Genomic DNA, 25,212 nt, shown 5'->3' on the forward strand with positions numbered 1-25,212 from the left:
ACAGTGCCCAGGCTCAGAGTTCAGGCCTCATGACCAGACCCCCCCAAAAAAAATCTAGTCATGCCAAGGAGCCCCTGAACTCATCCTATTCAGTCTGCATGGATCTCTCCAATTGCATTGAAGAAGTAGAGAACTCCCTAAAGAAATGTGAACTGATTGTGTAATTAAAGAGTGGCTCTTCATTATCCCTCCTTGTTTCTAAATTGGACCCATGGGTAGCTATTCCAGGAACACAAGGAAAAGAAGAGAAGTAATAAGAAGCCTATTTCTTTTTCTCACCCTAGATAAATATATGCAGAAGGGAAGTGTCTGATTAAACTTGTATTATGCTAAAATAATTAAACCAACATGAGCCAGCATATTAATATATTTTCTTTATGGATTCTAAAATTCCATGCATCAGTGCAAATGGGTAAATCTTAGAATTGTCACTCTAGACAAAGCATTATTCCATAGTGACATATTAGATAAGAACTATATACTATCTGTAAGATACTTGCAGATTTATCTTTTAAAATGTTTAGAGAGGACCATACACACTAGATACAATCTAAGATGATTGAATATGAGTCACAAACAAGCTAATTAAGTGAAGAATGCTCTTACTTCACCCTGATTTTTTTTACAAGTCATTTTCATGGCTTTTTTGAGGTTGTAATTTTGGTGTAATCAAAACTGAACTGCTTTAAATTATGAAATTAGTTACATTCACCCTCAGGTACAATTGCTAATTTATCCTGACCTACAAGGATTGCCTCAATCATTTTTAGTTTTATTGTTAGGTGGATAAATAATGCTGGCTCTTGATTCTTCTGTGTCTGTTGATTGGGGAAAGTTTATGGCTGCTTTTGATTTTACTTGTTTGTTTTCTAAAATGCTTAGTCCCTGCTTCAGAGTCAGGGACCATCTTTTGCTCTCTGGACACACACTGGATTTGCAGAGTTCCAGTTCATTTTTCTAGCTAAGCCACAGCAACTATGGCTCAGTACTTGGTAGTAAGCTGAGAAAATAACCAAATATGGTAGTTCTCAAGTTTGTTCTCTGAAGCCAATGAGAAGGATGGCATTCTTTTGTTTCACATTTTCATCTGAGTAAGATTTGTTTGTCATTGGCTGACAATGATGGAGGTGCAGCCAATTGCTTTGGAGAAACTAGAAGCCCAACTAGAGGTCCAACTTCCTTCTGAAACTCTTTTCATGGTCCCATACCTGAAGCAAATGCATGATTCTTTCCAAGGCAGAGATGGTCATACAGACCCTCTTCTTTCCTTTAGGCTACTAGATGGAATGTCCACTTGGTACATAGGGTCAGGAATATTTCATTCCTTTTGTCTAATTCTTACCATAAAGCCAAAAGGTGGGAGTTCTTACCCCTGTTGTACATATGAATAGGCAAAGACAGAAAACCCAAAGAGCCCACCAAGATTCTATTCTAGTGTGAAATCAAATAAGAATTCAAGGGGATGAATGAAAATAGAAAATGTGACACACACACAATATAGTGTGTGTATATGTGAGTGTAAAATGGAATTTTACTCATCCACCAGAAAGAATATCATACCATTTGTAAGAAATGGAAAGACTTGGGAAAAATTATATTAAGTGAAGCAAGCCAGAGTGGAAGAAATATTGACTGCATGGTTTCCCTCATTGTGAATTACCTGATTTGTGTAACTGTAACCTCTTTGTATATCAACTCTGCAATAACAATGGAAAAATAAAAATAAAATTAAAAAGTAAGGTCCAATAGCACTAAAAAAAACCTGAAAAAAAGAAATACTTTCTTTTCTTTTTTCTTTTTTTGGTCCAGTCGTGGGGCCTGAACTCTGGTCCTGGGCACTGTTCCTCAGATCTTCAGTTCAAGGCTAGCACTCTACCATTTGAGCCATAGCACCACTTCTGGCTTTTTTTTTCTGCTTATGTGGTGCTGAGGAATCGAACCCATGGCCTCATGCATGCAAGGCAAGTGCTCTAACACTGAGCCATCTTCCCAGCCCCAAAAAGAAATATTTTCTATGGAATTCTTTGTACTTTAAATAAACTAGTGTTTAGAGGAAAAAAAAGAGTTCAAACCCTGCTATATCTAAATACTCACATTTTTCTTCACAGTATTTCATTTCCTCATTTATTTCAACGGAAAAGTGATTACTTCAACTCATATCTAATATGAAAAATGGTAAATCTGGGCACTGGTGGCTCATGTCTGTAATCCTAGCAACTGAGACATGAGGCTGAGAGGTGAGGATCGAGGTTGGAAACTAGGATAGGCAGACAAATCCAAGAGACTATTGTCTACGATTAACCAATAAAACGTGGTCAACTGCCAGAAGTGAAGGCATTCCTCAAATGATAGAGAACCAGTTCTGAGTAAAAAAAAAAATACCAGCACTAGCACAAGTCCTTGAGTTCAAACCCCCATACTTATGTAAGAAAGGGCAGAAACATGCATGCACATATCCCATTAATGCACTTGAGTGTGTCAGCACATATGGACCTTCCCCAGACATATAATCAGGTACCCCAAGATTATTCATAAACCCGGATTCAAAGAGCTCCACCCCTCCAATTGACAGACAAAAATACAAAATATCATCAGGTATTGTTTGTTGATTTGTTTCTAGGTGCTTTGTATCTTGTTCTCAACATTTTAGTTTTTGAATATCAAAAAGGAAGTATTAAATTTTTGTAAAGTTCTGTGGTATCTAACAAACTATGAACAAACTATAATAAATGGAGATAAAACACCTTATATCCCAAATAAAGAGTAAATATAACCTTCTCAAGGTCAGGTTCAAAGAGAACTGAGAAAATTGCAGATGCAAGAGAGAGTGAAATATGCTGCTTCAATATCACAAATATTTTTTTTCACCTCTGCTTTTTTTCTCAGCCTTCCTGGGTCTAAAATGTTCCTCACATCTAATTCCCACATATCCAGAGATAAGCATTCAAAGTCCAAGGGAAATACAATTCCAACTTGAAGAGCTCTCTGATATGAAACTGGAATATCTTCTGATTTATCTTTCTCCTTAACTTGTTGGCGATTCCCTTCATTTATAACATATTTAAAAGAAGGTCTTTTATTCCGAGCTTAAAGACACAATAACCTAAGAAGGGGAGGAAGTGGGGATGGGAGGGAAGAGGGATGGAGCTGGGATAGAGATTCATTATATCCATGGGAATTGTGCTAGACTTGAAGAAAAGAGGCATGCATACTTAGAGTACAACATGAAGACACACTGCAGTATGATGATGTCACTATGGAGGAAGTATTAAATAACCTCACCAAGGCTTCTTCCTGGATACAGCTTTGAAAGCAATGGAAGGATGGCAGACCTTTTCAGAAGTGAAAATTAGGCATCCAAGGAAAAGGAAAATCACAGATCACAAAAATCCAAATTTTACCATTCTTTGTTGTCCTCTATGAAAAAAAAACATATTTCCCCCTAAAAGTAGTAGTAGTTGAGGGGGATGCTGATGACGCACGCCTGTAATCTTAGCTATTCAAGAGGCTGAGATCTTAGCAGGTGGTTCAAAGTCAGTCTGAGTAGGAAAGTCTATAAGACTCTTACTTTCAATTAACCGATGATAACTCATAAGCGGATGGAAATACGGTTCAAGTCATAGAATGTGAGCTTTGAGTGAAAAGCTAAAGAACATAACCATGGTCTGAGTTCAAGCCCCATATCAGCACACACACACACACACACACACACACACACACACACACACACACACACACACATGCACACACTCAAAGATCAACATCGATTACATCAATATGACATCCGCCTGCTCAGAGCAGAAGCCTAGAATTCACTCTTGATTCTGGACTATCCCAAACTCAGATCATTCAGTTACACATTTCTGTAAACCAGACTATTCTTAAATACAACTAAGAATTTGCTAGTGAAGGGAAATTATTTGACACGACACACATCTCCTTAAAAAGATGAGGGATCGAATCACATCTAGCCAACAGGAGAGCGTCAAACCTCAGACATTCTTCTCCATAGGAAAGCTTCTAGCAGATTGCGAGCATGAGAGCCTGTGTAACTGAGGTTTAGATTCTCCACAAATGACAGCCTGGATGCATGGAGATAATAAGATGCACTGACGGCACAGATGTTACGCTTGTGTCTTCACACAAGCCTCCTCTCTGACTTGGGCCAGTCTGCTGCTGATTCATGAAGCAGAGCTTTCAGGGACCTCCACAAGGGGTAACTCTGTGGGTCCTTATGGGATTTATGGAAGTGAACACATTCCAATGTGTCATTTATAGTTCACTCATAAGTCAGTCTTGTGTAGTTGAAATTTCTCATTCCTAGAGTAACATTAAGATGAGTGAGGTTTTCTGGTAATATTTGAAATTCTGATTTTTTTTCTGGGGATCAGAGCTGGGACTTTAACAAGATTGGCAATTTATTTTTGTGTGCTGATACTAGGTTATGAACTCAGGGCCACACATCCTTGCTTGGCCTTTTTCTGCACATGGTCAGCTCTCTACCACCTGAGCCACATCTCTACTTCTGCTTTTTGCTGGTTAATTGGATATGTGTCTCATGGATGTTTATGTCCAGGTTGGCTTTGAATTGTGATCCTGATATCTCAGCCTCCCAAGTACCTAGGATTGCAGGTGTGAGTCACCAGTGCATGGCAAGGCTGTCATCTCTCATAGCAGGGCAAATGACATTGCCATTGTGCTGTCCACTTTTCATAAAGTCTCGGTGACACCAACGCTACTGCCTTCCATGTCGGTAGAGCATGTGCACCTTTCATCTGGAGTCAACCCATAACACCTGCATTCTGCCTGCTGTAAATCCATCAACGGCTGCTCCAATTATGCACTGGCTTTTGCTAGTTTGGCTCATAAATGTCTGTTCTTCCAAAGACACATGCAGCTCCGTGTAGATGCTCAACACACATCACTGAGAAAAAGGTCAAAGATGTAAGATGATTCACTGAGCCACTCAGCATCTGGTCTTACCTATCAGAGAGACAGGCTGTTTTCATTTATTTAATTTTTATTTTGAAGTAGAATGCATTAATACCAATGGAGAATTTCATTGTGCTGTTTCCATAATGATGGATATAGCATGCATGTTGAACAATTTACTTTGCAGTTTTGATTTCCTCCTTAAGAGGTCTATGGGAGGAGAGTTTATAATTTAATGGGTATGAAGGTGTAACAGGTCTCAACAAACTCATTCTTCTCAACCAAGTCTCTGAAGACATTGTAAAAGGAAATTTATGCGACATTAACATGGCAGGTTAGAGAGAGAAGGACTAAGATAAGGAGCAGAGATATGTGTTCCGTGTTGAGAGGACATATATAAATGTATATTATATAATGTAAAGTATATATTATTATTATATGTTGCATTATTATATTATTGTATTATATAATGTATATTATATAAAGTATATAAAATGCATCATATTATATATAATGTATATTATATAATATACATTATATAATGTGTGTTTATATATATGTACGTATATATAGATTTGTGAGAATTAAATGAATTTATATACAACATGTGCCTTAACAAGTAAAAATAACTATAATCTATTTTGATATTTCCAGTAACTAATACAAAGTGAATGAAGGACCTGACCTAAAGAAATAATATTTACATAATATAAAAGATTTGAGGTCACCGTGGTGAAAATCATCTGTGAATTAAACCTTGAAGGTCAAGTCATGGGCCTGCATTTTTAATTGTGGGATAGTAATTCTATCCTCATCCACATTACCATTTGTAAAAGAAAGAGAGCACAGAAGCCCAGGGCTGCTTTTTGATGGCAGCATGAGACTCGCCAGGCACAACAATTACTGACAAAACACTTCTCTATGAATCAAAGGAAAAGAAAATAAGAAAGTATGCTTATTCAAACTGCAAGTGTATTGCAATAGGTTGTAGAAAGGATAGGCTATTGAGATATATACTAGGTAGGTAGACAAGTAGATAGGTTGGTAAGTAGGCAGGTACAAAGGTAGCTGATTGATGACAGGTGCTAGATAGAGATATCAGGGAGTTTGTAGAGATTCATTAATTTCAAGATGTCCATAAATAAGATGTATGCTTTGGATTTTAATGATAATATAAAGTCCAATGCACTTAAAGTATTTTCTCGGACAGATAGAGTCTTCACGTGGTTTCATATCCAATTTGTTCCAATTTTACTGAAATCCCAGAAGTCCCTTTGGACTACTTTCTACAATAGAAGGGTTTCAAATTGAAACAGGCTTCTAGGAAGAGAAGCATGTGTCTATTACAGCTATTCAGGAGACAAATAGGAGGAAGATCACAGTACCAGGCTAGCCTAGGCAAAAGTTACTGAGAACTCACTTCAATCAGCAAATCAGGCAGGTTGGCATGCATCTGCAATCCCAGATATTCATGAAACATAGGTACAAAGACCATGGTCCAAAACCCTATCTGAAAAGTTAGTAAAAAGGCTAAGGATTTGACTCCAAGGGTTGAGAACCTGCCTCCCAAACATGAGGCCCTGAGTTCAGTCCCGAGTCTGCATTTCTTCCTCTGCATGATGTCAGGTCTGACTCCACTTCTGACACTCTCAGTTTTGCTTCTATAATGCTGTCTACCTTTGCTCCCTCTCTAGATGGTTTATGAGTTTTTAGTAAGGGTTGGAGAACCATCATCTTGATTTTGCAGTTCAGCTTAAAATGTAATATTACTGCTCCTTTCCCGCGTTTGTGTGTGTTACTCCCTTCCTCCATCAGTGTTTATGAGTAAAGGAAGAAAAGAAAATGTTAACTTGTAGTAGAGCCGAAAGTCTCATAGTACTTACCACTTAGTTCAGACACTGGGCTCTCTTTTATTAAAAGCACACAATGATCTCTTTTAGCTAAAAGCACATGGTGTACTTTCAAACACCTCTAAATCAAGAATTCAAGAACAACTCGACTAATTGTCCATTGCTTTTAGGCTAATGATAGGCTAGGCTTTGTTGTTTTTCCTTTTCGCAGCAGTTTAAAAGGAAAAGAGAAATAAGGGGAGAAGGTGAAGCGGGTTTCCCGCGGGTGGATGCACGGGGCTGGGGACCAGTTACCACCTGCACACACCACGCCCTCCAGGTCTTCACAGCGCCGGTCGTCACATTCGCAGGTCTTCCCGTAGACTCTGCTGTCTCCAGGGGGGTAGCAAGTGCATTTGCCACATTCACATTTGCCTGAGAAGTATCAAGAGAAAACATACTGGTAAGGCAAGGGTATAGTCTCAGAGAGATCTTCTAGAAAGCAGGTATAGCATGAAACTCAGATCTCTTGCACAGTTCAGCCGATGATTTTTCTGACCTCTTTACCGCACACTGAAGGTCGAGCTTTCACCTTCCTACCATACATTGAAGGTCAAGTCCAAATGCTCAGCTGGTGAGGAGCTAGAGGGAGGATGGCTGGCTCAGACATCACTCATATTTGCTGTTCTACTTTTGCTTGACTCTCCTGTGGACACAAAACACTCTGCCTGTTTCATATTCAATTTAGTTTGATGGTACCATTTAAAATAATTGAACGGCTTTATGTATTTTGACCTGACGGAATGTAATGTGGTTATTTAAAAGAAATCTTCTTATTTGGAACTAATCTTCACATAAAAGAAACCATTCTTTAGAGATTACTACTTTAAAGATTATTTGTTGTCATTTTGTAATGTATGGAACTCAATTTAACATCAAGTATTATAACAAGATGTATGACACATGACCCGAACATTTTATAATTTTTAACTTAAAGTTTAAAAACCATTTTTGGAGGGAAGTAAGATGCCAGATTAGTTCATAGTTAGAGTATATCTTAACTGGTAAGATTATAATGATTTTGTCGCTACTTCTTAGATTATAACTATAAGACAAGCATTATAATTCCCTTGCTGATATCATTTTGGTTTTATGATAGCACACATTGTCCAATCTTATTACCATTATTTTACAAAACAGGAAACTGAGACATACTAAGGCCAAATAACTGTAAACCAGTTAGTAAGGAACTAAACTGACAACCCAACCATTCTCATTAAACTGTGCACATCAACATTAAGTCACACTGAATCTTACACTCATAATTTAGTATCACAAGGCTTTATGAGAAAGAAAATTCCTTTTGTCTCAGAAATCACCCTGGTTTGCCAGAAATTCAGCTGTGCAAAAGTTCCCCAAGACATCTGTTATTCTCCATCATTAGCCTGACCGTCGAAATTATACACCCACTGAAATGATGCTAAGGTGCTTCAAAGGATGACACCCCAAAGCTGTTAGTCATTCATTTTCTTGTATTTTGTTAAAGAAATTTGGAGTGGCTTACAGAGGAGAGAAAGACTAGTATTTAGAATCATATAATTTCAGAGCCATAATTAAAGATCATCTTAGGCAGTGATTCATCATCTTTCTGGCAGCAGTGGTGGGACCAGCATCCCTTTGAAAGTAACGACATTAGACAAGGTTTTTCTGGTTGACAGTTAACAATTCATCCTTTATATTTGGAGATAGTTCTACAATCAACAGATGGCAGGAACTCTCCTCCAGTAGTATTCCTCCTGCCTTCCCCTGGTTGGACAGAATGGGGACACAGTGGAACACCTTGGGGAAGGCTCTATGGTGCCACAGAGTGAGCCATGGAATGGTATCACGTGTCCACAGCACAGCTGGAGCCTTCAGTAGCAGGGACAGGTGCTCAGCCATTCTTGGTGTTCACAGGCTGTTGTTACAGGCACTGATGGTGCATGGTATTCTAGGCCTCCACTAACCATCAAATTCTTTTTATCTTAGTTAATGAATTTGCTTTCTGAAACTTGCAATAAATAAACTTCCCTGGGGGAGGTATGGTCAGGAGTAAACAGGTATCTGCCACAAGGTACAAATTTCCAACTAGACAAAGTTGTGAGTTCGAAAGCAGTCCTATACAACAAGACACCTATAATCAATAACCATGTATTGAATTTGTGTTCTCACCACCAAACATTGATAAGTGTGCACAATATGGTGAACCGTGCTTTAGTTGAGCCATTATGTATAATTAATATATACTTCAAAGCATTATGTCGGCAGAAGGATCTAAGATGGTGGGTGAGAAGCATCCACAATTTTGACAAATGAGAAGAGTCAAGTAACACAGGAGAAACTATGCTCTAAAGAAAAGAGAGGAAGTAGAGTTTGAACAGCTTGGTACTGGCACAAGAACAGACCTCAGGACCAATGGAATAGAATTGAAAACCCAGAAATGAACCTACAGACTATAACCAACTAATCTTTGATAAGGGAGCTAAAAAAATGGAATGGAAGAAAGAAAGCCTCTTCAGTAAATGGTGCTGGCAAAATTGGTTAACTATTTGTAGAAAACTAAAGCTAGATCCTTATATATCACCCTGCACCAGAATCAACTTCAAATTGATCAAAGACCTCAGAGTCAAAGCAGACAGTCTGAAAACATTATAGGATGCAATAGGAGAAACCCTAAGTCTCCTGACCCAGAAACACAACAAATCAAAGAAAGCTTGGTCAAGTGGATTGCATAAAATTGTAGAGCTTCTGCATGGCAAAGGACATAGCTAGCAAGATAGAAAGCCCACGGATTGGGAGAAGATCTTCACTAGCCATACAACAGACAAGGGTCTCATATCTAAAATATAGCTGGAACTCAAAAAATTAAATCCCCCAACAACAAATCCTCAAAGAAACAACTATCCAATAAATAAGTGGGCTAAAGACTTAAAGAGAGAACCTTCTCTGAAGAGGAAAGAAGGATGGCCAATAGACACATGAAGAAATGCTCAACCTCTCTAGCCATAAAAAAAGAAATGCAAATCAAAACAACATTGAGATACCACCTCACCCCAGTTAGAATGGCTACAATCAAGAACTCTAATAACAACAGATGCTGGAGGAGATGTGGACAGAAAGGAACCTTACTTCATTGTTGGTGGGAGTGTAAACTTGTTCAACCACTTTGGAAAGTAATATGGAGGTTACTGAAAAGACTCCACATAGAGCTCCCCTATGACCCAGCAATCCCACTTTTGGGCATTTACCCAAATGTTTACAAACAAGACCACACTAAAGCTACCAGCACAACTATGTTTATTGCAGCATTATTTACCATAGCTAAGATATGGAACCAACCCAGATGCCCCTCAGTAGATGAATGGATCAAGAAAATGTGGTATAGACACACAATGGAATTCTATGCCTCCATCAGAAAGAATGACATTGTCCCATTTGTTAGGAAATGGAAAGACTTGGAAAAAATTATATTAAGTAAAGCAAGCCAGGTCCAAAGAAACAGTTCCCATTGTTTCCCTTATTTGCAATAACCAGTGTATGTCTGAGTCAAGCAGAAAAGTTCAGATAAATTGATGTTAGAGTAATGAACCCCAAGATAAGTATTCAAATGATTTTTTCTTTCATGCAATTTTTTTCTAACATATTTATAGGATTTCTTTGTTGCTTTGTATGTCCCTCTCCCACGGTATAACCCCTGCTTTCACTGTATTTGATGTTGGTATAATTTGTGGAGGGGAAGGGAAAAAACAAATTGTTTAAATAGGGATACAGGTGGACCCATTGCAACAATGAGATGTACAAGTCGTTATGTTGAAAACAAACTTTACAACTTTGGTGTGGGGTTGGGGGGGGGAGATGGGAAGGGGAAACAAAGGAGGAGGCAACAATGCATGATAAGAAATATACTCATTACCTCGCCCATGTAATTGTAACCCCTCTGTACGGTATTTCCACAATAAAAAAAAGAAGTAACAGACAGGTGGATTTTCAGCCAGTAAAAAAAAAGAAAAAAGAGAAGAGAGGAAGTGCATCAGAAATCACAAAAGAGGTGGTAGGACAAGGTACCACAGAATCCTTACCCTGTTTCTGGCTCCCAAGGAGGTGTAGGGGAAGCTGAAAGTTTGGTCACAAGGTCAGACTGTCCTGAGGACAGACTTGCATTCTAGTTATAGCATAAATCAACACGCACATAAGCATTAAACCCAGCATAGTAGGATTTTCTGAGCAGTGAATGCTCCAGTATTGAAGGAAGATATTCCCTTGCTCCTCTCCTTTGGGAAGGCTATAGACAAATGCTATCTTGAAACAGGGTCTATGATCTGATATTGATGGCTCAAGGAATCCAGACACAGCCTGCCACTGCGTCTGGGCAGCAGATGGCCCTGACTATTCAGCTTCCAAGATCTCCTCCTAGCTTGCAAATGTCTGCTGCTAGGTCAGTCAGTAAACCTGAGCCCAAACCCTCTGAGTCACCTGGTATCTTCAGCGTCTTCACAGGGAGGTAGAATTCCAGATATGGCTAGAAAGCATGGAGACCCATCTCTTCAAACTGCCTCCCAGCATATGGTTGCAGCCAGGCACCCCTGAAGGCCTGGGGTCCACATTGCTGAAACTCAGGATTGTCACAGACTCCTGAGCCCCACACAAAAGTGCACTGCTGAGTGAGGTCTATAAGCATTGAAAGAGACAGGCAGAGTTCCCAAGGCCTTCAGCTCTCCTCCTGTTTGAGCAGAAGTCGATGCTGTTTACTCCTTTACTCTTATACACATTTGGGGTTCACCTTGAGGATTAGATGTTTGCCCTAGGGACTTGTCAGCCAATAGGAAACAACCAGGTCTGCAGGTTATAAAGCTCCTCCACAGCCAGCAGTGGCTTTTAGCACACAAAGGAGGGAAACTTTGAGAGTGATAACAGACTAGAAGCGGACAACTGACCCTTCTACAAGAGGTTTCAGCTACTTAACCTTGATCTGAATAGTGTTGGGTATCAGGCCTAGTCCTCTGTGCATGGAAACAAGTTCTTGGCTACTGAGCCATACATATAGTTCCACAGTGAGAAATAGGATCTCAACCTGACAACTACATTGTCCTGCCTGATGATCAGAGATGAGCAATTCTCAATCAATGAAGGAACACAGAAATGTAAAAGACTAAACAATACTGTTCCTCAAAAAATCACAGTAACAAACACCCATGACCGTGAATCATAGGAAATCTCTGACAAAAACATTATTAAAAAGAAAGTAATTGTGAGAATTGTCAATGAAATTGAAGAAGACATAAGAAAGTGGATGAAAGAATTCTTTAAAAAACTCAAACAACGATCTTGATGGATAAGATAATGTAGAATGTGTAGGATAAATCAATGAAGATATTAAAATATTGTACAAAACTAAAATTGAAATTTGGAAAATAAAAACCATCAAAAGGCAAATAAAAACAGTTTAAAAGTCTCTTAAGTAGACTGGAACAAACTGGAGACAGTATCAAGGTTAGAAGACAGGGTGGATGTTTTATGACAAGCAGATGAAGGTAGAAAACAAAACTAAAATATAAATGGAACATGAAAGCACAGTGGAATAGTATTATAACACAAATCATAATAATAATGGACATAGAAGACAGAGAAGAGGTGCAAGCTAAAGTCATTGGAAACATACTCAAATAATGCTTTCCAAATCCTGAAAAAGAGATGGGAACTTATATAACAGAGACTTTTAGTAATCCAAATTGACAAGATCAGAAGGAATCTACCCATGTCATTATAATGAAAACATTAGGCATAAAGAACAAGGGAAAGATGTTGAAAACTACAAAGGACATTTAACAAGGCACATATAAAGGCAGCCCCATAAAACATACAGCATGGTAGACAGGAGAACATGGAATCAGGCATTCAAGCTCTGAGAGAAAATAACTCAATCCAGTTACTGAATGTGGCAAAGTTATCTTTCATATCTGAAGACATAGAAGCCTTCTATAATAAACAAACACTAAGGCAGTTGATAAACACTAATGCATCACTGCAGAAAATATCCAAAGGAAACTCACATGGCGAAGAGGATGATAAACACAGTCATTTAGAATTTTTGTTTTCTGGCTTACCACCCAATATGCTACATGGTATTTATTTTAATATTAGAAAGAGAAAATACTTCTTTTTCTCTTTCCATAGGATAATTCAAAACATTGCAATTATTGTAAATACAGAGTAACAGAGATCCTTACAAAAATACAGATTGCCTCATTTCTACATCACGAGATCAGAACTTTATTCATTAATTTTCCATCTATATTCATGGCTGAAGCATAGTCACTGCAGAAATGGTCATTTAATTATTGGAGCCTATCATAGACACAAAAGTCACAAAGGAAAATCAAGTCCAACCATCCCCATGATTCACAAAGAAACCAAAAGTCTGAGAGGAAGATAACATGTTACTTGCTCAAGGTCACATAGTCATACAGGGACATAGAGTGTGTACCTCAAGGTCAAGGTTAACCACCCACAGTGGTTAGGCATGGGAAAGTCATCTTTAATAGTGAAGAATGAACATGGAGTAATATCGAGATGCATTGTTGTATGGAAAAGTGTTAATCTCTGGTAGAGGCTAATTTCTAAAACTGATATAAGGCTGACTGTGTGAAATTATGAAGATGGAGGTATTTGTTTTCCAGGGGATATCTCTCTACCTCCTTTTTCTCCTTCTCTTTCTTCTTTCCCTCATTCCTCTTCTTCATTCTCTTTATCCTCCCTTATACTCTCTCTCTTTCTCTCTAGCACACATACACACACACATTATTTTACATTAAATTTTACTTATTTACATTAAAGTGTAAATATGAGGAGCATTAATTTCCTTCAAAATATCCCACACAGAAAGAAGGACTCATCTATTTCAAATGTTATCATTAATGTGATCATTGCTCTGTCATTCATTCAGTCATCAAAACAAGACATATTGTTAATATCAACTACCGGTTACATCTTGAGCCAGATTCTGAAGATCCAACCTTAAGAAGGAAGCTGAAACACCATTAATCATCAGGAGAATAGAGAAAAACACATGAGCACATAGGGCTACAGGGCAAGAGCTGCTGGTGATGTGAGTTTGAATCTTGCAGGGTTTAAGTCAAATGTTTGGAGGGAAAATTGATTTTCTGGCCAGGATAACATTTAAAAGCATAGACTCTTAAATACATCTGGTCTTTACTTTGGGCACATCCTCCAGTAAATGTGATTTTTTAATTTTTCTTTTCTTCTTTATTTTGTCGGTGGTAGGGCTTGAACTCTAGGCAGGAAAGGTGATATTTGAAGAGTAAGTTAAACCTTATTCATCATCATGACAATGGGAATACTAACAATACCTTTAGCATAGGTTTATGACACAGGTTAAAAGTTGTGATGCACGCAAAGTACACAGTATAGGGCCTGTATTCAGTAACTGCTCCCCATATATTAGATATCACCATCATCATTATAATATAACTATTTGTATATGGTCATGATGCGTACTTTATAACAAGGCCCATGCCGAATGATTCACATTTCAATTATGTAAATGAATTTGCTCACTTCCTTTCTTTTCTAATTTGCTTATAAAACCAGAAAAAAAAGTGGATTTTCTGATCAAGAATGTGAGCACCTAGGAACACCATTGTGTCACCCAATGTCCTAACAGTGTGGCTTCGGCAGAGAACACTGGGACTTTTGTTTTTTTCACTTTTTAAAATGGTAAGAGCCACACTTGCAGCACATGTTCAATAGTTGCAGAGTAATTAGAGGCTCACATGAAACAGAAAAGAGATTAGCACTTTACTAACATAGTCCTGCTTTGCCTAAAATAATAGGTTTACCATAGCAACCTGATTGCACTAGAAAAAAGCTCCTGCCAAATGCATCCTAAGTTCTTTTGAAATTTCTATGAGAAGGAATTAAACGCTTGAGAACTATAATATTCTGTACTATTTCCTCTAAAGACAAATATTTTGGTGGGGGGAGGGAGAATAACATAGTCTCGCTTCAGAAATTTGAGAGCTAAGAAGCCCCCTTATTCTCCATCTCAAAACAGACAATGAAATCTCTTTTAAGTCAAGTGACATTGACATTACACATTAAATGTCAGGAAGGGAAAATTTGTTCCAATGCAAATAAATGCCGCCACCCCTCCCAATTTGTGTTTTTTTTTAGTACCCAAGAACAAAGGTAATCAGTCATGGTGAATGTGAAGAATCTAGATGCATAAGCACATGGTTAACTAATGCAAATAACTGAGTCTGGTCTGTTGTATAAAATGAGAAAGCCTATTCATTTCTAAGAGTTTTCTAAGACATCAAGCCAACTGTTTTAGGGAATGTCATTTACTCCAAATTAGGTTATTTTACTAATTCAACCTTAAACCTGTTCCTAAAGAATATTAAAGTTACTCAATATTCATTATCTTTCAAACAAAAGTCCCATAAACTAAGTAATGAATATCACATTCTGAAACTGAGAAATCCAAGGTTAAAAAATTAGGGAATGATTGAGGTATGAAATGTGAAATCTGAGTGATTCATTAGTGTAACCCACCATGAATCAGCTAAGACAAACTAATGAATGAGAATATCTTGTCTTACTGCGCTGCCAGGACCTCCTAAATTATGTTAAACGAAGGTGGTAGAAATGGGCACCTTGTCTTGTTCCAAATCTTAGAGAAAAAATTTCAGTTTTATCCAATTCAGAAAATGTGTTAGCTGCTGACTTATTACAAACGGTCTTTACTATATTGAGGCATATAGTTAATTTGTTCAGTTTTTTTTTTAGTGAAAGGAATGTTGAATTTTAATGAAAGCCTTTTCAGCCTCTATCAAGAAGAGTACGTGTTTTTGTTCTTCATTCTATTGATGTGATGCATCATATGCACTGATTTCCATATATTGAGCCATTTTTGAATCACTGGGTTCAATCCTATTTGATCATGGTAAGTGACGGTTTTAATGTACTGCTACCTAGAATTTGCTAGAATTTTGCTGAAGATATTTGTATATATGTTCATATATATATGAAGATATATGTATATATATTTGTATATATGGCCTCACTTTTTGTCGTATCTTTATCTGGTTTTGGTATTAGAGAAATACTCATAAAATGTGTTTAGGAAAGTGCTTTGTCTTCTGTCTTTTTGGAAAAATGTAAAAATTGCTGTCAGTTCTTCTTTAAATACTTTGTAGAATGCATAAGTTAAGTCATCAAATACTGGGACCTTTTTTATTTCATGAGGATAAGGTCCTCTGGGCAAAGGAAGAGTAGGGTGAATTCAGGCTTGTGTCACTTTCCATATTTTCAGTTTTGATGCTTCAAAAGTTAAAAATAGTTAACAGGTATGTCACTAGCAGATAGACATTCAGGAATGTTAATTAAACTGATTCAAGGCATATGTGGGCTTTCTTCCCACCAATAAGGATAATTAGCAAATGTATGCATACAGCCTACTATAGAATCAAGCAAGACATATGATAAATTTTCCATAAATAACAAGGAGGTTAATCTTTAAAAATTAAGATAAAATTCATCATAAAGTGATATTTTTCTACCAATAACACATTTTTTGTTATTCTTTATTTCTGACTTTCCCAACCCAAAAAACATTAGAGAGAACACTGCTTACTTATGTAAGTGTCAACATCCATGAGATTTTGTAAGTTTGAGGATGCATAACTGATCCTCCAAAGATTCATGTCAAAAAATGCTGCATGAGGGCTGGGAAGGTGGCTCAGTGGTAGAGCGCTTGCCTTGCATGCTTGAGGCCCTGGGTTCGATTCCTCAGCACCACATAAGCAGAAAAAAAAGCCAGAAGTGGTGCTGTGGCTCAACTGGTAGAGCACTAGCCTTGAGCTGAAGAGCTGAGGGACAGTGCCCAGGCCCAGAGTTCAGGCCCCATGCATGATTCTTATGTGTTTTGAATTTTGAAATTAAACCAAAGTAAAATTTAATGATCAAATATACAAATAAAACTTTATAATTAATGTTACTATATATTTGAGTGCCATTTGAAAATGAGATTTCATCAATTACTTTATATATATAAATGTACACACACACACACACACACACACACACACACATACACACACACACATATATGTATACACTCTTCCACAAAATCTACTTAAAATTTTTGGAGCTGTCCTTTGGCATGATTCTGAAATTTTAACAGTTAGACCACTTTGTCAATAATTCTGTCAATCATATGCCAAGCTTGGGGCTTATACAGCTTAAAATGCCAGAAAATCCAAATCTTAAAATGCAAGGATATACTGAACTTGCTTTCAGACTTCAGTTGGGAAGCAGAGTTGACACAGTGGATGAAGAGTTGGTGAGCAGAGCTGCATTTGGGATCTTTTAGTATATGTCACATGGATGAATGACTTTTGCTTCTCAAAAAGTTTTGTACAGCTTGCTATACAAACTAGGTAAGTGCTAAGTGCCACAGACATAATCACAGAGTTAGAGCTCCAAAACTGCTCTGAGCAGAGCTTCCAATTGTGTTTTTCCAATCCAATGTTCCAACTCTATCTAGTCAAATTGTACACAGCCTGGTAGACTTTGATGTCAGCTATCCTGATATTTATATTCTTTTTTCTTTGTTTGGGTTTTTTTTAACTGTATTTTTTTTGTCTTTTCTTTTTTGGTACTGAGGATCGAACCCAGGATGTTGCACTTGCTAGGCAAGCGCTTTGCCACTGAGCTACATCCCAGCCCTTATATTCTTTTTTCAAAGACTATTACTGCCCAATGCAAATATAAAATTGTACTACTTTAATTCAGTTTCTATTTGGATGCTGAAATTGTCATCCCCCATAACAAATTGGCAATCTCCTGTGGTTTCCCGTGAATCAGTGACTTTTTTGGAGAAACTAAGAAAAACATTTCCTGATATTTACTAATAGCTCAGCACAGAATTGTAGTTCCAAATATTAGTGTTTTCTGAGATCTCTAATAGTGTAGAAACCCTCAAATTATACACAAGTGAAAATTTTCCAAAAAGATAACAGTAGAACTAGCTGGGCACCAGTGTCTCACACCTGTAATTCTAGCTACTCAGGAGGCTGACTTACTTACTTACTTTCTTTCTTTCTTTTTTAATTTTTTTTATTGTGAGAATACCATACAGAGGAGTTACAATTACATGGGCAAGATAACGAGTACATTTATTATCAACATTGTTGCCTACTCTTTGTTTCCCCTCCCATCCCTTCCCATACTCCCCCCACCTCCCTTCGCCCGATCCTCTCCCACCCCCTCAAATTTGTAAAGTTCGCTTTGACTTCTGAGGATCGTGGTTCACAGCCAGCCTGGGCAGTCTAGTCCATGAGACTCTTATCTCTAATAAACCACTAGAAAACTGGAAGTGGCGCTGTGTCTCAAGTGGTAGAGTGCTCACCTTGAACTAAAGAGCTGAAGGACAGCGCCCAGGCCCAGAGTTCAAGCCTCATGACCAACAAAAAAGAAAAAAAAAAGAGAGCAATGCTACAGTCATGAGAGCAATGAAGATGGGGTGAGCAGGCCTGTTATCTCAGTACTTGGGAGACTGAGGCATGGGAATGTCATGTTCAAGGGCCAGCCTATGAAACAGCAAGATCCTGACTCAAAGAAACAAGCAAAAAACTAAAGCAATAAAGCCATGTGGGAAGACATATAACAGACATTCCTGGAACATCTTCTACATAATCCCAAGATAATGAATGCTGATCAGTAAGAGAGACTACAGACATCTATAGACAAACTTAGATACCAATGACAAATGGGATGATGAAAAATTGAGTGAAATAAAGGAGAATGTGCTACTTTCCCTAGATTCTACCACAAGAAAACAATATTGTTTGTGTACCAAACAGAGGTGGTAGAGATAGAGAATGAAGATAAAAATGCTTCCAATAAAGGGATGGATGGTAGGATTCAGAGAAAAAGCAGTGGAATGCATGTGATTCTGTCTCTGTGGGAAATGGAAATAGGCCAGAAAACAACGACATTTGAAATGTAAGCTCTCTTAAGCAAGCTTTCACATCTCCCTAACTACAGAAAATGTAGGATAAATAGGTATTTACTTTCAATAAAACCTAAGCTTAGATTGGGTCCAAATATTACGAGATAGACTGCTGTACGTCTCTCTCACTCAAATCTCCAATAATGATCAAAGAACTGAATCCGGATGAAACAAAACAAAACCACACTTTAATGCTAATGGTCATAAACATTCAGACTATTGTTTGAAGTGCAATGTCTTCCTTAAAGTAACAGGAAATTCCAAGGAGACTGTGATATTGGCTCCTTGGTGAAATGCTTTGCTTTCACCTGATGGCTATCAAAAGTAATAGACTATTCAATCAATCCAATCAATAACAGTTAACAACACTACTGCAAAAGACATTTGGCAATGAAATGAAGGTAATAAAAGAGAACAAAGGAAAGCTAAGTGGTTAGCTGCTTTAAATGATAATTCATAGTGTGTATGCATGCAGGTACATATACAGAGAGAGAGAGAGAGAGAGAGAGAGAGAGAGAGGAGGAGAGTTGGAAGAGCTCTGATTAGCTTTGTCTTGAATCATCTTTGGCTTAAATACAAGTGATTGTTTAAGGGTCCAAAGGCTGGACTGTTCATTCACTTGCTGTGTGAGTCATTGCATTCAATCCCTGGGAACTTGAATTTTCACACAACTGCTTTGTGAAAAGTGTGATTAATAAACATTCTAAACTGACTTTATTCTAAATCTAAGTTTATTTTATTTCCTGCTTAATTTTTCAACCTTGCCCAAGCTCTGGATTTGGAGGTATGATTTTTTTTGAGACAAGGTGCCACTATATAGCTTGGGTTGGCCTAAAACTCAACTTTTCTGAGGATTATGGACATGAGCCACTACATCCAGCTGGGAAGACATTTGAAGTTTTAGCAACTACTCCTTTTGACACAGCATTAGCAAAATCTAGTATACAATGAATGGTTAGCTTCTAGCCAAAGGAAAAATCAAGCAGTTATTGTATCAAAACAAGTGCCATTACAGAGCTTACAGGAAATAATTTATTTCTTTAAACAAACACCAAACAAACACTAAAAACTGAAATAAGAGCACCAGATCCGAAGCTCACATGGCCAAGGTTTTGACAATAAAAGCCCATCTGAACTAAAACGGTGACAGAGATGAATCTAACACTGCTTCCGTAAGCTGGGGACCCTGGAAAAAAATGTCCAGAAGTCTAAGACTGGTAATTTTCATTCCAAAATCCAACACAAATCCTTACTGGTGGAAAGTGTTCTGAAAGTAAGCTACAAGATTTTCCGGCATTTAGAATAAGCCATATTTAAGAAGTTTGCAAAAACCCACAAATACACATCCATGGAAGCCACCACCAAGACTGGGAGTCACTAAAATCAATATTCTTTTAGCTGTCTGAGCTTTGCACCAGATACTGACTAATTACTCACCATGCCATCTTCTCCTTCGCTGTATTTGTTATTGAGAGCACTGTTTATTCCAGTAACTGAGTCATTTGTGACTATGCTCCTATTGCCTGTTATTTCTTCAGTTCTGTTTCTTATTTTACCGAGTTCATTCATTCTATTACTTATTTCATTTCAGAAATAATATGCGCAAAGATTATAGAGCGTCTGTGTGCAAAGTTTCTCAGTCTTCTACAAGCCTTCCCTAATCCCAGGAGACATCTGCTAGTGTCCTGAGACACTGCAAGACATAGAATGATGAGAGAGGTACTACTGACATCTAGTGTGTACCTGCCAGGGATGACACTAAAGATCCAGTTGTAATCTGTGGAAGAATGTATGGCCCACCAACCACATCACTCAGCTTAGATGCCACTATGTGGCATGTCAAGAAAATCATCTTGCCACCTAATTTACCAATAAACAAATAGACAATGGTGATAGGTATCAATGTTTTAAATGTAGTTAAAGAGGTATGATCTTAGAATAGGGAAAGAGAAAACGGAAAGTTGGGTTTATAGAAGAAGAACCCGAGAATCTAATATTGTCTTAACTTGTTTCCCTAGCCACCACATGACTTTCCATTCCAACTATAAAGTTTCCTTAAATTATCAGTTTCCTCATTACATATGTGGGACTAAGAAAACAATTATAGCAGGAATTTGCATTTCCTGGGGATAAATTATTAGTGCATTAATTTGACTAAATTTGTCTTGTCTACCACCTTGCTTTCTGTTGCATTTACATATGCTACATTTACATATGCAACTGGCATTTGCAATATGTCTGCTCCTCCCACATAAGAAATAGGTAAGTGAAAACAAACACTTATTTATTTGATTCCATCAGTCCAGCCACAAACCAACAGTATGCTGAGATTTCAAGGGCAAGTTCTTTTGTGGAACCCCACCCCAAGCCCGTCCTTTGCCAAGATCTCCACCTCAAGAGCAAGTTCAGCATTCATTGAATCATTTCCACCTCAGTCACCTTCAAAAATTCAAGATCAAAGATTATGCACCATTGAAGGAAAATGCAGGGCTATTCTGTTCCATGACTCATGTCAACTTCTCCCTCATACTCCTTCATAACGCCTGTAAGTTTAAACCACCAATTCATCTATATCCTGTGCTCTTCTCTGAATATTGCTTTTCTTCTTGCTATAACTGCAATCTTGCTGCTACAGTGAACTCTTTTGATCCTTCCTTCCTAAGGTCCTAGTGCTCTCTCTCTCCTTCATGACTTTTAACAGTTATTTTGACCCAAAGCTTGCCCACCACTTTAGACATTCCCTGCTAACATGGTCTCAGCCCATGGTTAGTACTTCATTTCCATTTGCAATTTATTTACAAATTCAGGCCTCCCCTTCATACTTTTGTGTTATTCAACTTCCCAATTTTTGAAAATATTTTTTACAAGATACTGTACAGAGGGGTTACAGTTACCTGAGAGAGGTAATGAGTACATTTCCTATCAAGCATTGTTACTCCTTCCTTGGTTTTTCCCCTACTGCCCATTTCCTCCAACCTCCCAATTTTTATCACATGAAATTCTTACTTAACATGCCTGGAAGAGGATTATTGACTCCCTTGCACTACCACTGAACACAGTTATTCAAAGCCTTCCCTTCCTCTGCAAATCATATCAATATAAACCCAATGATTCAGGCCCGGAGATCTCAGTTCCTCTTTTGCACTGAAACTGCAAATCCAAACATGTGAAAAAGTTGATAGCAAATGAAGTCACTGTACTGTTTCCATTGCATCCTAGTTTAAGTAGACTTCTCCTTTGTGAATTCCTATTGTATGTCAAAGTTGGTCTTTGTCTCCACTTTGGATCACTAGAGGACATTCACCATCACAGTGAGACTGACTGAGCTTTCCCAAGGAAAGAAAAAAGTATTCTAGCATCTGCTCTTTCTCAAAGCCTTCAATGACCTTTCATAATCTATAATAAAATCAGACTTGTGCTCTGGGGGTCTGTCCCTGAACAAGATCTGAACTCTTCTCTCTCCACTCCTCAGCTTCAGTCCTAGTGATCTGATCACAGGGATTGTTTTTTTATGTAAATGTGTACACTTAGTCTTTAATATTCTACTTGTAGAGCTTTTTTGTCCTTGCCATTGTTTCACAGTTTCTCTCACCTACCATATTCATTTTCCATCACAATGCCATGGTCTGTCATTGTACTGTTTAATTTTGTATAAAGTCTTGATACCCATTTCCATATCTTTTGCAGTCTATTCTTTCCTCAAGTAAAATTCATGTTTCTCAAACTAACGATTGTGTCTCTTGAGCACTAATATTTAACATATAAATGTTGACTGTTTTATAAATACTGGCTATGTTTTGGGTATTACATTTACTCTTCCTATTTGCCGCCCCCTTGGTTAATCCTAGAATTCTTATATATATTCAGATATATATGTTCTTAAAGAAAGACTAATCTTACACACACCTATAGACATCTAATATTTGAAAGGGAGAAAAAAACATAGGAAGAAAGATAACCTCTTCAACAAATGGTGTTGGCAATATTGGATATCCACATGCAGAAAACTGAAACTAGATCCCTATAGATTACTTTCATCAGAGTCAATTCAAAATGGATCAAAAACCTCAATGTAAGGCCAGAGGGCAAATCTATGCAAAGATGTGGCAGAGGTATGTGGAGGATCAGGTCTTACCTCATTTTACTGGGCAAGACCACATTGAAACAGGTATAAATTTTGATTGGAAATAGAAATTCCCAATAGAAAATTTCTGTTGTCGAGCCATAACCTTGAGAACATTAAAAAAAATCTCTTCCTTAGTAATGTTGTTGATCATTAATTTTACACCCAACTTACATTGATATGATTCTCTAATTAAAGAATAAAGAAATAAGCATGTAGAAAAGTAAATATTTAATTTTTCATACAGCAAGGATAAGTTGCTGATTTCTAGGCTGTCTTGTTTTCTTTCTCTTGATAAACAACATGAAGATACATCCTATTGTTTTGAATGATTTCTTTAGTTCACAATTGTCTCATCTTAGAGTTCACCACAATAATATGAATCAGATAAATAGATGTTTTCAGACTTGAATTCCAAGAAAAATTTAAAACCTGTGAGCAACACAGATGTTCAAAAGCCAATAGGATTTCTAAATGAAAATTATCCATTCTCAATTTGTATGTATATGCTTCTTTGTTAAGAGGGAAATATATGAATCACACTTTTAATTATTGCTCTTCATTATACCCTTGGGAATCTTACATAGTTGCTGCATATTTCCAGCATGTTAATACAGATGTGAATTTATTTATATTGTCCACAGAAAAGATGAAAATCACAAATGCATGACTCAATGAATGTACATTAAATCCCAGTTCTATGTATCACCCAAATGAAGACAGTTTCTTATTAGATATGACTCCTATTTTTCCCCATCATCCTTTAAAGGTAACTAATAATCTAATTTCTATTGCTATAAGACAATTTTTGAAATTTATATAAATAAAACAAAACAAGATATATTCCATGTTTATAATTTTCTAGGGTAAATTATGCAGCTAAAATTTTTGTTATTGTTTTCTATCAATATTCCAAATTTCTTTACTAATTTTAATGATTTGCTTGAACTGCTTTCAGAAATGTTTAATATTGACAATTTTCTCTCTTCATATACTTTCAGGTCTTGTCCTGTTAATACTTTTTCTTTCTTATGTACTGACATGGTGTTTGTCAAATAACTGGGCACTAGAAGTGGTACTATTAAGCATTTTGTGCTAATTTGTTTCTCTTGTAAAAAATAGTGAACATTTTCAAGTTAAACATGTCTTCCATTCTTTGTGATAAATTCTTTCTTAGTATGTTCAGTTAATTCACCATTAAATCTATGAGGTGACTTCTCAATACTTTATACTGGTAATTTGATTCTTACATTGATTCATCATCCATGTCTCTATCACTTGTGAGTACATTTCAGTATTTCTTCAGGACCCTTCTGTTGTCTGCTTGTATGTTTCATCTGCTTAGACATATTTTTGATTAAATGCAGGATGTCGCACAAGCTTTGCTCTTAAACAGTGGGGCCCATTCTCTCTCAGTTAGGTATAAATCTCCCCAGTCCCATCAGGCTCCAGCTGACTCTCAACAGGTTGCAGTCTTGCTTAGGACTGATCTATTTTTGACTCCCTAACACAACACTTCTGCAATCTTCTAAGAGAAGTGAGACCTAAGCTTCTTGAAATTTTTCAGTCATTTTTCATCTTCCAAGTATCACAACATTTCCCAGTGTTCTAATCAGTTTGTTAGTCACGTCTTACCAAACATGGCTAATAAATCTTCCACTCTTCATGAACTGGTGAATGACTTGGAGAGAAAATGGGGTTGGAATATTTGGCTCAGTTTCCTGGACCTTCCTGTCTTCAAGTTCAAAGCTGGTTGCTTTGGCAGCTTCAACCTTCTGTATTTTCAGTCTATCACTGCAAAACCTAGAAAGATCTAATAGTTTCTCTGGCCAACTCCTAGGATAGTATTCTTACTGATTCTGCACAGAGTTAAGATCAGAAAATGGCCTGAAGGGAAAGCATTGCTTAGAAGGTAAGCTTACCTTAGACTTGGCTTCTTCTTTTCATGAGATCATGGTTTCTCCAGCCTCAGCATCCTTGATGTCATTCTAGTTTATTATTCTGTTCAGGCTTTCTTCTTGTGTTTGTCAATAGCATTGTTCTACTAGAACTATTTTATCATAATGAGAAATTTAATCACATACTAATTTTTAAATATGTTTGTGTTGACTTTCACTACATAAATTCTTTTTGTAATTTGACTGTTTTTGAAATTAGTTTATTTTTTTAAATTATCTTTAATTGGTGTACAAAGAAATTTTAGACAAAGTTTTTTTTTATTATAAAGTATCTTGAAAATGCAAAATATTCATTGGGTT

At 37.2% G+C, this 25,212-nt stretch overlaps 1 protein-coding gene across 2 annotated transcripts in view; it reads right to left on the reverse strand.

The window, feature by feature from the left end:
- Itgbl1 (integrin, beta-like 1 (with EGF-like repeat domains)) overlaps window positions 1-25,212 on the reverse strand; it is a 170,042-nt gene that overhangs the window by 13,936 nt on the left and 130,894 nt on the right. For both annotated transcript variants that reach the window (XM_013022988.1, XM_013022987.1), the window contains one exon: window positions 7,080-7,196. In XM_013022988.1, coding sequence (XP_012878442.1) covers window positions 7,080-7,196 — 117 coding nt within the window. The remainder of the gene's footprint in view (window positions 1-7,079; window positions 7,197-25,212) is intronic.

This window comes from Dipodomys ordii, unplaced genomic scaffold, assembly GCF_000151885.1.
Source record: "Dipodomys ordii isolate 6190 unplaced genomic scaffold, Dord_2.0 Scaffold65, whole genome shotgun sequence".
Lineage (NCBI taxonomy): Eukaryota > Metazoa > Chordata > Mammalia > Rodentia > Heteromyidae > Dipodomys > Dipodomys ordii.